The sequence below is a fragment of the Ambystoma mexicanum genome, chromosome 11 (assembly GCF_040938575.1).
Source record: "Ambystoma mexicanum isolate Mex_15411 chromosome 11, UKY_AmexF1_1, whole genome shotgun sequence".
Lineage (NCBI taxonomy): Eukaryota > Metazoa > Chordata > Amphibia > Caudata > Ambystomatidae > Ambystoma > Ambystoma mexicanum.
In genome coordinates this window covers 970,966,374-970,980,766 of record NC_090934.1, presented here as the reverse complement: position 1 = coordinate 970,980,766, position 14,393 = coordinate 970,966,374, and the positions used below count along the sequence as shown (strand labels likewise).

Sequence of the window (14,393 nt, the reverse complement as noted above, 5' to 3'; positions counted from 1 at the left end):
GTCTCCGGGCATGTTCCTCATTCCCTTCCTCATGGCAGGAGACCAAAATACCATTGCAGATTCTCTCAGCAGGCTACTGGGTTCCTGCCACAAATGAAGTTCTTCACCTTTTCTCAAAGTGGAGACGCCCATCAATCGACTTGTTGGCCACAGCAGACCACTCCCAAGTGTTCAGTTTGCCAGCAGGTATCCTCAAGTGAGAAGCCTGGGGCATGTTTTCTCCATCTCCTGCTAGGGCCTGTTTGTCTACTCATTGCCTCCAATCTTGCTTCTTCTACGTGTGATCAATACACTCAAACACAATTGGTCAAGATGATTCTCATGGCTCCAGCTTGGCCACACCAATTTGGTACTTAGACCTTCTCCATCTGTCGATAGCACCCTGAATTAGACTACCCCCCCCCCTCCCAGACCTGCCCTCCAGAGGAGAAGGATCCATTCTACACCACGACCCAGTGTCCCTGAAGTTGACAAATTGGCTCGTGCAAACCTAGAGTTTGGACATTTCTCATTGCCTTTGGAATGCTGACAGATTCTAGCCAAGGCTAGAGCCCCTTCTGCTCTCTCCTGCTACAAACACAAGTGCATGGTGTAATTCCCATGACTCGGAGTAAGAGGCTTCCTTATCCTGTCTTCGCCTGACTGCTTTTTAACACCATTTAGACAAACAATTTATTCAAATTACTTAATCCTATGGTCTGAGTCCCTATGTCTAACTAAATGTCCCTATATTCGCTAATTGGCCCTCTCTACAGGTAAGGGGCAAGCCCTCGGTGGTTACCAATATTACACCTGTCAAGGGTACAGAAGAGGAGGTAAAGTCTATCCCTAGCCTTGCTCACTACTTTCCTGTCTTCTAAAATGTTGCACACATCAAGGTCGATATTTTTTTACTTTGTCATCTCCTTGGATCTGTGTGGCTTACAGTACTCAACGCCTTGATTTTACTAACTAAGGGATTTCTAAAACCAAAAAACAGCTACCAGTTTTGTTGGGGCTGCTTATCTTAAAAAGATGCTACTATGTCTGTGCCGTGTCTACCACTTCCGTTTGTATCGAACACGGGATCTAGGTTATCACTCCTGGATCTATTGTCTACCGGTTTCAGCGGTATCATTACTTCCTGCTTTCTCCAGGACATATACTGATTTTTGCGTTACTGGTCTCAATTATTAATAACAGCAGAGCAGAAAAACAACAAGAATGATGACTATTCTTGTCCTGTGTAGCCACATTTATAGGTTGTGGATCCTTTTCCCCAATTTTCTGTGGGCCGGGGTATTTTCTGTAGGTCGCTTGCGAATACAGATACCACTGATACACGGATGAGTTGGATGACTATGTTCCCGCAGACGGGGAATTAGACGTTGACGAAATTGGTTCGTTCCACTCTCTCTGATATCTAAGGCTGCCAAGCTTTTCAATCTGGTGCCGGAGGAGAAGAAAAAGGAAGGCTTGCTTTTGGATCTAAGAGTCATCCAAGAAAACTATTCTCTCAGTCCCACTGTTGGACGACGTATGGGAGGACGGCTTGCCAGTCATGAAGGTTTCAAATACCACTCCTGCTAACCGTGACCGGTTGGTGAAGAAGTACTGGGTTCCAGACTCGGCTCCTAAGTGCCTCAGGTCCCAACACGTGCTAGACTCTGTGGTCTGAGCCATTTCTAGAAAGAGGTCTTCCAACCCCTCTTCTTCGTCCATGGTGTCTCTGGGCCAGGAGGGTAAGAATTTAGATGAGACTGGCCACAGCCATATCAACCATCATGGCCGCCAATGCCCTCACCATCCTGTCAAGGTACGACAAGGAGTTGTGGTATAAGTTGGGGCCCATCCTCGACTGCCTTCCTGACGATAAGAAGGGTGAAGCCTTGACCCTGTTGCAGGATGTTGAGGTGGCTTCCGACCACCCCATCACCATCGCTCTCAACATCGCGTACATTGGGGCCTGTGCCTAATGCGCTGCTGCACTGTATAAGGTGTTGTTCCAGAAATCAAAGCCATAGCGGGCTTTGGCATCAGCAGCCTGCCCTCTCTCTACCTGACGCTTCTCCCCCTGGAAAAGTTGCAGGGTGCTTAACCACTGCACTAGTACCTGTTTATACTGGGTGGAGCAGTGACCTCCTGAGTGCTTGAGATGTGGGATGTTGGAAATTAGTGAGGATGTAAAATTCGACATTACTGCAAACTCCTGCTCTATGTGATGCTTTGATTAGGGTGGCAATCCTAGTATATTAACTCACTACAGACACCTGGCCAGAAGCTGCAAGTCTCGGGTACGAACCACAAAATGCCTAATCCAGCCTTGCACCTTTCTGAGCTCGATGAAAGGAGTACCACGTTGGCCAACAATACATTGAATGGCATCTATCATTCTCCATTTTCCTGCAGAAATATAAATGTGTGGTGGGTCTATATAAGTAAGCTGTATTTGTCAATCACTGTTGGTGAAACATAACGCCCTGAGAGCCGCAAGCCAACACTTGGCGTGCTATACTAAGTAAATAGTTATAAGGGAGAGGTTTGGCAGCATCTGCTGGGAATACAGAAAAGGCCTGCAGGATGCACGCAGGAAGGAAGGAAGAGGGGAGACGATGAGGCCTGGCCGCGAGTCAGCCCCTTCTCATCGAGCGTCTGGGAGCACTGTTCTCTGCAGGCATGAATATATGGGCAACAGCAAAGCAATTATCACAAACTTGGATATCTGCAGCTGCTATGCTTAAGTCCGGAAATTCCGAGCGAGGCAGGGAGGGGCTCTAAAAGCAGCCTCCGGGGGAACGGGCAAGCACCCGGAGATGCTGCTTCTGCTTCACAAACCGCCCTGACCGGAAAGGTGCATCACCCAAAGTGCAGAAGAAGTTGGGGGAGGCAAGTTAGGGGAACTATTCTAATGTGCCACGTTTGGAATGCAAGCGTCTCAGACACCACCCAGGGTTACGAGGCTCTATTGAAAGGTGAGCAAGGAACTTACAGACAGTGGGTTCCACACCCAGCATTTATCCATCCCAAGGGAACAAGCGCAACCTAGTTAGCAGCAACCTTTATTTGGCACGCTAAGAAACGACACCCTACAGAAACAGCACTATAAAAATGCACACGTTAAAAGAGGAAAACGCACATAAGAACTACTCCCCACGGGCAGAAAAGGATGTTCTCTACCTTGAGTTTATGCAAATAATCACAATGGTGAAAAACAAAGGCGTAAGATCTTGACCAACTCCTCTGTCCAATGATCCATTGAGTCATCCTCCCCCAATACCCCAATCTATGCGACTCTACCATTCCATAATGTAGACCTACATTTGATTTCCACCTTCATTCCTATTCTTGCTCGCTCATCCATTAGCAAAACCTCCATCCATGCATTCATTTTTTCACCCATTAACTCATGCGCTCATTCCACGTTTCACTCATTCACACACGTGTTCGCCGGGTAGGTATTCATAAACTGACCATGCATGCAAGCACATCATCCTTTGCTTATCCGCCAGTGTATTCATGTTCCCTTTTTCATTGTTATACTCATCCTTTCATTAGTGCCTTCATCCAAGCGCACAATGACTGTGCTATTCACTTAAAGATTGATGCACGAGTAGCGGCAACTTTTTATTAACTCGCCCATTCATTCATCTATGAACACATGCACTAATCAATTCAATCTTTCATCACTGATGTATGCAATCATTGAGAATAGCCACTTTGGGACCCCTACAGTGGTGTTTCGGCACACTGTAAAAGCTGAACAATTAATTTAACCATTAAACAGTGCACACATCCGCCAATGAACTCAAAGGTTTAGTTCATCGATACACGTGCTGTTCCTTCAGCCATTCACCCGTCCACTCCTTTTCTCGTTGTCACCAGGGATTTCATGCAATTGTGCATTTTCCCCACTCATTCATTCGTGCACTTAGTCTGAGGCACCCACCCGTGCATTCTCTGTTCAATTATTCATTCTTGTTCATCTATTCACTCAAAAACTATAAGACTATATGGATCCATAGTAAATCCTCATTGTGATTAATTAGACATGATTCTTTTCTGGTGAATAAAATGGGGGCTTAGAACTTCCATTAATTGTAACTGGGCCACTTTGCGCACGTCACTTTGTCAACACGGTGCATTTATGGATATTCCTGCATGCTCTGAACTACGCCTCCTCCTGCATATCACAGAATGCACGATAAAAGGGTCCCCGAATACAGACGTTTAATTTGGGAGCATTTTCACAGTAAGGAAAAGGGGCACTGGAGTCAACGTGCGTTCAAATCAACTGCACATTTAAAAATCAAAAACAAAAAAAGAATAAAATCTCATGGCAAGTAGTATGACTTGTAATAATTCTAGATATTACTGGATTAGCATAAGTGTTCATAACATTTTGTGCTGAGACATTGCGTGCAATGAAACAATAAAAGAATATGTCTGTGTTTACACTGGAAAAAACAGTTATCTGTGATTTTTCAAAAGGGGCAAATGGGAAACACTGGAAAAACACCCCCCGAAGTAAAAAACAAAACCTAAAACAGGAAACCCTAATGATAACATACAATTATCTGCAGAAAAAGCCCAAGACAGGGATACCACTTGGGCAACATACTTCAAGTGCCTTACACTAAGAAAATATATACATTTAAAAAAAAAACATATAGACAGAAATTCATTTGATCAAGCTGCTCAATGGAAATTTAACAAGCAATGATGGGAAACCTCCACCCAACACAACGGGCCATGTGCACAGGATTTTGCACTAGTTATTTTAAAAAACGGTTAAAGTGTCCATCATGTGTCCAACTCTTAACTCTCCACAGTGCTCCCTTGTTTCAATTTTTTACTTTTCTACCACAGTCAAAAGTTGAGTGTTAGACACCACCAAAATCGTTTTTACTACATTTGTGGAAAAGTGTAAATGCCCCCACAATTAACAATTGCGGAGGCATTTATCATGGATTTCGATGAAACCTGTATGCTTTAACCAGGTGGTAATTTCAGGCAGATTGCTTGGGAAGCCATTTCTTTGCAGCCAGCATGAAATTTGATGCTGGCAGTAACGCAGCTACATTTGTCAGGTGGAGTGGGTAAAGCAGGTGGACATGTAAAATCCATCTGGCTCCCCAACTGCGCCTGACAAATATCAAATCATGAAGATCAGTAAATCGGCATTAAAAACAGATATTTTTACCACCATTGTTGCTGATCTGTGGGATCTGCAACATGACTCCTAATGACTGTTTGTGCCAATCTTATTAGCAAAACATTCCCTATGTGAAAGATATCGGATTACCAAGAGTTTGTGGTAAAAGGCAATTTCGTTAATTTTATCACATGCTGCCACTGGTACTGGCATTCTGCCAGAGAGGCAGATGAGGTTCTCTCACTTGCTAGGTCTGCCCATTCCTCGTTCATCTATCATGACTCTCTCCAGTCTGATGCAAAAGCTGCTCCTGAGCCAACACTTCGTACTGCCATCATCTTCCCTCCTAAACAGTATCCTCTTTCCCCTCTGGAAACGTCTGCATTCTCCTTGCTGGCAGGCGGTACACCTCTGAGTGCTTTACAAACTGTCTGACTGCTATCAGCCCCTTTTTCTGTCCCCTCCTGTCACAGCCTCCAACAGCTTTCCCAGTGTCCTACAAATGTGATTAGGTCCTATTTCCATCACATCTCACACTTCAAGCTGATGTGAGGCTCATATGCCCGCGTTTGTGAAACAGGTGGATGAACATAACACCTCTGCAACTTCCTGTTGGAAAACACGTCTCCTCATGAGAAAATGGAGTACTCCAAGGAAATGTTTGTCTGGCCTACAAGCCGAATTGTTAAGGTCTAAGGTCTGGAATAAGGTTGCAGTTTTTGTAGTTTTTTAGATGCGTGGCCTCGTAATGTATTCTTTACTACTCGTCCTCAGAGTGTATGTAGCTGGTTATACTGCTTTAATATAGAACACTGTTGTACAATAACTACTTGTGGATGATGTTCCTACATTATACAATAAACTGACAATATTTTTGTTGTTGCAGGTTGCTGATGATGGTTATGGGGTTTCATATATTATAGTTGGTGAAAACCTAATTAATTTCCATATTTCCAGTAAATTCTCAAGCCATGAAACGGTAAGTAATATACTAATTATTATGAAAGGTGTTTAGCCAACAGGTGCAGAAAATCTGTCTACCGAAACAGACCTTTTGTGTTTAGACTCTAAGGAGGTGAAGCTGGAAATGGCCTTCTTGGCAAGGTCCAAGATGGGGAGGGTGAATGAGAGGGTGGAGTCGAAGATGATCACAAGGTATTTAGCCTTGAGGGAAGATGAAGGTAAAGGGCCCAAGGAGGGCGGCCAGTGGGTAGGATAGAAACAGGGCGCAGGTGTCCCAATAAGAAGGATCTCCATTTTACTGGCATGAAGACAGAGGTTGTTAGCCACACACCATGCCTGGAGAGCGGTCAGACAATCAGGGATGTGGGAGGAGGTGGTGGAGGGAAGTTTGAAAGAAAGCTGTGTGTCATCAGCATAACACTGGAAATGTGGAGAGAAGGAGGATATCAGGTGAGCAAGAGAGGAAAGATAGATATTGAAGATAGCTCTGTTCCCAATTAAGGCAGTTTTATGGTGTGATTTCAGAATGATGTGACCAGCTGAAAAGGCGCAGTTACATCACCATAATCACTTTTGCCCTATATACCCAATAATAACACAAATGCCCACAAATAAGAAAAAAAGCAAAATAATTTTTACTGTGTACGTTCTCAATGTTAAGGGTCGGCAAACAGCAACTGTATAGACTTTTTATTATAGGTTTCAAGTCATTGATGGGCATTTAGGAAGCAAGTAAGCAATTAAGGCAACTTTACACTGAGTTGTGAGATGGTTGTGACAAATTGAAAACACAATGTGATATCACAATAATTGCCTAACTAAGCAGTAGGTATGCAGGCAGTTGCTTTTAAATTGTGCCAATCACCATTTGTTAATCAACGATGCATGCTATTCACTGCAGCTAAATACTAAAGTGAGGCCCGTCACTGCTCCCATAGAGGTCTTCCAAATTTGTCTGGTTTGTATTTGCCCTCACCACCCAGCATTCCTTAATTTTATAATTCCAGTAGAACAATTGGTCAGCACAGGAGAGCTCATTGCCATATCCTACATTGTAATTCACTCTGCTGCAATTACATTGTGACAAAGCAATTTAGGTATGTTTGGGGATAAAGAAGTATTGGGGTGCGAAGGGTTGAGGGGTGTGTGTGGGGCGGGTAGTGCGGGCATGGATGGGAACTCCCATTCTATTTTTTTTTTTTAAAGCTGCAAGGTAATAAACTTCAATCAACTTACGTACAATCCTAAGAAGATACATGTGTCATGAGGGTCTTTCAAAGTCTGTACCTGTGGTAGGATTTGGAGAAGCCAACCTCAGGGCTCAGGGTTGCCTCAACCAGAGGTTACCCTAACCAATCTATTGATGGTAGCAAGGCTAAGCAGTCAATCTGAAATAAGGTGGCAGGGATGTATTGTTGAATAGTACAGCTAACACTTGTAAAGATAATAAATAAAAGGCACCATACAAATAAGTTCAAAAATAATCAAATCTATCACTATTATACTCAAGCACAATCAATGCAATTAAAGATCAGTAAAAAGGTCTCTCTCTCTATATATATAAAACACATAGTTTGTTTGGCAACCCACTGCGGGTTGCTCACTACTTAAAGCATTCACACAGTATACAGTAACTACTAAATCAGGGAAAGGTTTTTTAAAGCATCAATGCATAGGCCTTACAATATAAGGCGGCTCAAAACACAGTGTAGCTAGGATCAGAAGTCCCCTCTCTACCTATTGAAGGTTTTAGAGTCGTTAGGTGCCCCAAAGGATTCTTCAGAGTTGCATTTGAGTTGCACTAGTAAATGCCACCCAGATGGAAAGTTCAGGACAAGGAAAACAGCAAGTCTAGAGACAAAGCAGTACTCAGAATATAGCATAACTGACTTAAGACCAAATGTAAAAGTTGTAGGAAGCAGCTGCCACCCGAAGGTCCAAGGGGACTTATCCTAAAGGTAATGGTCAGCGCCGGCTTTTGCGCCCATTGCAAACCTGTTAGGGATAGGGGAGTACAAGTGATGTAAGGGGTCTCGGTTTTGATCCCCCACAAAGGTGCATTGACGCAGGTCAGCAGACCCTCAGCAGCTTGGCTGTTGGACCTCTGGTTCTGGCAGGCTCCTCTTTTTGTGTAGGTCTGCACAGCAGTGCCCCGAGAAAGCCCACAATGATTTTAGCACCTATGCTGGATAGAAGTCCTTGCAGCAGAGCCAAGCTGGTTCCAGGTGTTGCAGGCAAATTGTAAAGATGCAAGCTAATTTATGCTTGAAAATGGCGATGTAGGTCGAGGAGGATAGCTAATTGGTTTTACCCACCAGTGAAAAGGAGAGATGTGCCTTTGAAAGGTCTCCCCTGTCCAATAGAATGATGAGGTCCAAAATGCACTAGTGCTGGCTGAGCCAGTGCAGGTTCCTATAGCAGTTCTCTGGCGTCCCTTGGTTGTCTTTTTCTTCAGATCGCTTCCAGTTCCATTTGGCGACTTGTTTCCTGGGTCCAGCTCCCCTCCTTATACCCAGAAATCCGGCTGGGAGTTTGCCTATTCCTCCAATAAGGATCTTTACAAAATCCAAACTCTGAGGTTGCTATTCAACAGTAAACAAATCGGCCTCCCAAAATCTGTCCAACAATAGCCATGCCTCATCTCCCTTTGTGCCATCCTTTCTGGATTAATCCACACATGAGACAAATCCAGCCAGAAGCATCAGTCTCTCATGTGCTACAGGATCATCCATCATTAAAAAAAAAAAATGGAGGCGATTGAGAACTGTAGAACTTGTGAAGACATCTGCCACCTTTTATTTTGGCATAAGCAGACATTGAACTGCTTTTTTGTTTATATAGATAAGAATTGTGGCCAATATTGGTGCCTATAGGGGACCGAAACACATATAGACATAGGCCATAAAGAAATTGGAGTGGCTTTAATGAAAGGCATACTGTAAAAGAGATTGTGGGGCCAAAGAGAACATTGTAAATAGGTGAAGAAGAAAAGGAACTACAGTGTATATTGTTTATGTATGCTAGAATATGTGGAAAACATTGTAGTGTGTGAAGGCGTGTGTGTATGCAAGGTGGTAGAGAGAGATGTCGTTAATGTGTGGTGTATACAGTATCTATGATATTTTAATTAAATATGTATACAATTTGTTGTAAAAATAGTTTTTTGCTAAATCTGACGATATGAAGATTTCTTGTTAGTAGAATTAATCCAACCTCACTACCTCTGATCCATTTTTTTGATTATTCTCATGTGCTTTGGCCCAGGGGGTGACAAAGCATTTTGCACTATTATAAAAGCTCTCGGACTATCAATTAGTACACTGAGGCAGTGGGCTTAACCCACAGCCTGAGCAAGTCGAGTGATTTCAAAATAACCCCTTAGGTTAATGAGGGGAGCGCAATGGCTATTGCGAGTGGCCTGTGCTCAATACCCAACAGCCCTTCCCCGTATAGAGCTGCAGAAGCTGCTTTGGCGCTCTGCTTCGTGGGGTGCATCCATAGAAACGGATACAAAATGAGCATTAACATTTAAATTCCCTGTCCCACTTTGGTTTATGGCCAAAAAGGTTTTGGGTATTTACTCAAGCCATGATCCGCACACAGTGACACTCAATCCCAAATGGTTACATTTCTCTGTATGGGTAAGCAGCACTATCCCACCACTCGTTGTCCTGTCATAAGGTAGATGAGTCGGATGCAAGGGCATGGGAGTTGTGGGTAGGCGGCATTGTTGTATGAGGACATTTGGGTTTGCTAAGGATGGCAAGCCAAGCTTCTTGATCTGTTTTAATTGTGCCTCCTTGTTCAACACGAAGTTGTAGGATAGCATGGGAAAGTTTAAATTCAGGCTCATGGCAAAATCAGTGGGGCACCTCTACTCTTGAGGTAGGGGATGTCTATCGAGACATGTTTTGAGATTGTTTAGAAGGCTACGAGCGGTCAGGGAGTGAACTCTGAATTCCACAAGTGTTGGACATATATCAAGTGGCAACTTGATCCTCTCTTCATTATTTTACAAACATGACTGTCTATTCGCTTGCCGAAGAAGATGCTTGTGTAGAACATTCAGTTTTGCTTTCTCGCACTCTTCCCACCTTCAAACCTTTCCATATAGCTATTGGAATCTCTCAAAAGATGTGGAATATGTGAGGGGAAGGTCTGCATTAGCGAATCAGGTTACTTTGGCAGTGTTTCTTATGGATACAGCATTCCAACAATAGATTTCTCATCTGTCCTCCCACTGCCTCTCAATCAGATTGTTTGAAATCTCTTATGTGTGGCAGTTCTACCATTTCCCAACATATGCCACTGGGATAGAAGTGCAGTAATGGGGCCAGGGGGAGAGGGAGGCATATGGCTTTTTATGTAATGAGGAGGTCTCTTCCGTCTGTCATGGCAGAGTCGGAAACCCCCGCTAGCTTGCTCCCTGTGTGAATAGGTTCTGATCCAGTGTGTGCCTGGAAGAAATTTCAAAAGATGAAGAATCTGTGGGAGGAGCACCATATCCATTTGCAATAACTTTACTTGGTGATTACTGGAAGTTTGAAAGCTATGAGGGCTTTGATGCAGGGTCTCAAAGCCCCACTTGTGTGGAGGATACAAATAAAGTGTGTTAAAATAAAATACAATTGTTTCAAAGTAGTAAGTTAAGAATTATGTTGAAGCTTCTGTTAATAAATGTGTGGTAATTTAAAGCTGTATTTTTCTCTTAGGATTCGCATCGCTTTGGCAAACACCTCAAGGACTCCATGAATGATATTTTGTCATTGTTCAACCTCAGCAAAAACTCCACTAAATGATTTGAAGAAAAGAATCAAGTAATGGTCGTCTAAATTGTAAAGAAAGAACATTCTTCTAACTGAGGATAGATGGACCAGAAAACGGATTCCTCGTTGTTAGCACCGGACAGTTCAAAGTTTATAAAATGGTCGTTGCATGTGTCCTCCTTCTCTTGTGCTGTCTTAAATCGTTTTGTTTATAGTCCATGATGTTACAAAACTGAATGGTAAAGGTTGGCTGCCCCGTTTTAAGGAGATCAGTCATTGCCCTGTGGATAAAAACATATGCTGTGCTGCTAAATCATCTTATTTTATGAGAATATGATAATTAATATTGTGGACAGAATGTAATATATTCCATGTTTTGTACTCTGCCCGGTTTACTTCTTCATATGTTTCCAATTTCGAACTGTGAGTCGGAAGATCTTTCTTTTCTTTGTTTTTTAGAGGGTCCAGCTGTGAAGGTTGATTGGAAAGCATGTGCATATTAGTGATAATATAATGAGCCTCCCAAAATGTGTTTACATTTGATCATTGTTACTCGTAATATGTTTGATGCTTTTGTCTGGAAAATAACAATCCTGTCAACGGAAAATACTGTATGTCAGCGGATCACAGTCATGTGGGACAGGCGTGCCAGTGGAACCACAACAATTACATGATCAGAGGCTGGTTGTTAAGAACGTGACATCTGCGGACATTCTCACACGTTATAGTGCGTACTTTTATCTGTTAGTTTCTTAAAATTGTGGGTGCACCCAAAATGATGTTGCCTGTTAACAAAAATGCAATGCACTAATGATAGCAGCCATGGGGAGCCCCGCTTTGGGGAGTAGAATTCAGTACTTGCACTACTAGAGATTGGCCAGTTGTGCCTCATCATGCTTTATAAATTAACACTAGACACCTCGCTGATTGATTTCCTGTCATGAACTCAATATTGTGTGTGTGTAAGGCATGTGTAAAAAGGTGCCTTAAAATATTGAAGGACCTTGTCACAGGAAATAACCCCACGTCATAATTTACGTTCGCATATATCCTTATAGTATGTGAAGTTGCTATGCTTACCAATTATGTGGCTGATTTGTCGCACAAAAGTGTGGTCAAAATGACAAACAGGTGACTGGGAAGAACAACTGCTTATTTTTTTAATGTTGTAAAGCCTTCGTTGAAGGTCACTTCTAAAGACACCAACCAGAACCCATCCTGGTGTCCTGCAGTTATTTTACATAGTCCTAGAGCGTGAGCTGTCATTGTCATGTTTGTGTCGCCATGCTCCAGACGCAAAGACATCTATGGAGTATTTGTCTTCCTTAACACAAGCACGATGGTTGAAAAAAGGTTGAACACTTCAAGTGAATATAAATGTATAATTGCCAGCTAGTAAAAGTAACTTGGAAAAACCTGAAATACTTTTTACAAACTGCCAAAGATTACTCCTTGGAAGTGCGTGTTTTTTACAATTGGTATTGCCCTACACTACAGAGATAACACAACATTAGATCGCCAAACAGGGACAGTGGTAGTAGCCGTGGTGTATTTGTGTGGATGGAGAGTTTGTACGCAGTTTGCTTTTATTTCAGTACCAAATGCACAAACACGTGTACCTTATTCAACAGCTAAAAGATGGACATTTATTTGGCGCCTTTCTGTATTTTGTGAAGAAATGTGGTGATAAGGTGGCTCACAAGGTTTGGTTCTTTCTGGGAGAACTCTTCAACTCTAGCTCACACACACACACACCTGCACTTTAACATCAATTAACACATTTTGTTATCTTTTTCACTTAAGAGCATTGATTTAGTGTGCATCGGTTCTGTATCATACTTTCCTTTCCATTCTATTATGGCAGTGATGTGTGGTGTAAGGGGGAGGCCACTTCCATTGATATTGCGATCCATGGGAGTGCACATAAAGGCGTACAATAAATGAAAACTGAGATTGAAAAGATCTGATTCCCGTTGCCTCCCCTTGCACATCTGCACAAGCACTAAACTTCCCACAGATTTCTTTATATATATGCGTTTGGGAACAGATCATGTTTTTTATTACACAACTTGAAACAGAGTACAGGTAGGACTAAGCTAATCTGGTGATATACTTTTCACTGCACCACTTCCCTAACAGTCTGAAAGGGGGCAATTTCTTTAAGGTTGCAAGTGTGGGTAGTATCTGAATAGCATGTCTTCAAGTCTGACATCTGAAGCAGCTTCACTACATCTATAATTGTCCTGTTTGTCAATGCAGTTGACATGTACTATTTATATTGACCACTGACCAATCAGTTTATTTAACATGAAAACAATAACACATAGGATTTTGTTTTAAATTATTAGTACAAATAACTGTATAAGTATAACTCTCAGGTTTTAAATGTTTCAAATGTTAATGTGGCTAGTACAGTATTATCCGTGTAGTATCGCAATTCTTATATGGGTTGTTGAAAATTCACGCAGGAAGGGTCCATTTTATATTGTATTTGATGAGGGAAGAGGCAGAAGGAGTATTTTCTTGTTTAAATGTAATGAGAATACATTACAATGTTTCAAAACGGACTGATATTTCCTATTTCATTGCTATTGGATCGTCCAGTGCATGTTCAAAAACCTGCTGTCTACTGCAGTCCTCTCCAGTTCTCTAGTTGTAAGACTTTTCTGGCATGCGTGTAGACCTCAAAAAGAATCATGCAGCAAAGATATGTAGACCAAGCAGTTCATCTAGTTGTGCAACGGGTGCACACCATTTCTTATCCTAGGAGCATTCCCAAGCAACTAGGAAAACCTACCTCAGTTCTGTCAAAATGTACAAGACTGAAAGTTCAGTACACAGAGAAGTCTAGGTAAGACTGAAAGTTCAGTACACAGAGAAGTCTAGGTAAGACTGAAAGTTCAGTACACAGAGAAGTCTAGGTAAGACTGAAAGTTCAGTACACAGAAAAGTCTGGGTAAGACTGAAGTGCAGTACGCAGAGAAGTCTGGGTGTTTCACTTAAGAGTTGTAATGCAATCCAAAAATAGCATAAGCTATACAGAACCCGAATAGCTCAATAACATTTTCTGTACCACCATCCACAAATATGAGCTAGTGCTTCATACAGACTTAACCTTAATTCTCCATGGTGCTCTTAATTTTTTAAAATTATTATTCATAAACAGTTGATGCAGGTATGGTGCGATTCTACCCCATGGCATCCAACAATTGTATATTTTCCATCCTGTGGGTTGGGAAAGCAATTGTGTGGTTCTCATAAATATTGGTTAAATGCACCATCCCAAAATGATTACTCAATAAGCAGAATATCTGAAATTATGGTTCCTTTGGGTGCTGTACTTTCTTCTATCTGATAATATTCAAGAGATTTTGTATTGCTAGTAAAAAAAAAAGATACCACTTCTCCGGTATTTCCCTGACATTTTCAAGGTAGTTATTTGTTTTGTGTTGAAAATAAGATTGGCTAGTCTTCAGTTCATCATTTGTTGCTACTTGGTTTTCAGAGCAAGTTGAGGAAACCAATGACAAATA

The 14,393-nt window shown here is 42.2% G+C and overlaps 1 protein-coding gene across 5 annotated transcripts in view; it reads left to right on the top strand.

The window, feature by feature from the left end:
* The window catches only part of CPT1A (carnitine palmitoyltransferase 1A), a 634,145-nt gene extending 623,133 nt beyond the window's left edge, over positions 1-11,012 (top strand). For all 5 annotated transcript variants that reach the window (XM_069624124.1, XM_069624123.1, XM_069624122.1 and 2 more), the window contains exons 18-19: positions 6,018-6,110; positions 10,807-11,012. In XM_069624124.1, the coding sequence (XP_069480225.1) occupies positions 6,018-6,110; positions 10,807-10,893 (180 nt within the window). In that variant the 3' untranslated portion in view covers positions 10,894-11,012. The remainder of the gene's footprint in view (positions 1-6,017; positions 6,111-10,806) is intronic.
* The last annotated feature ends 3,381 nt before the right edge of the window (positions 11,013-14,393 follow it).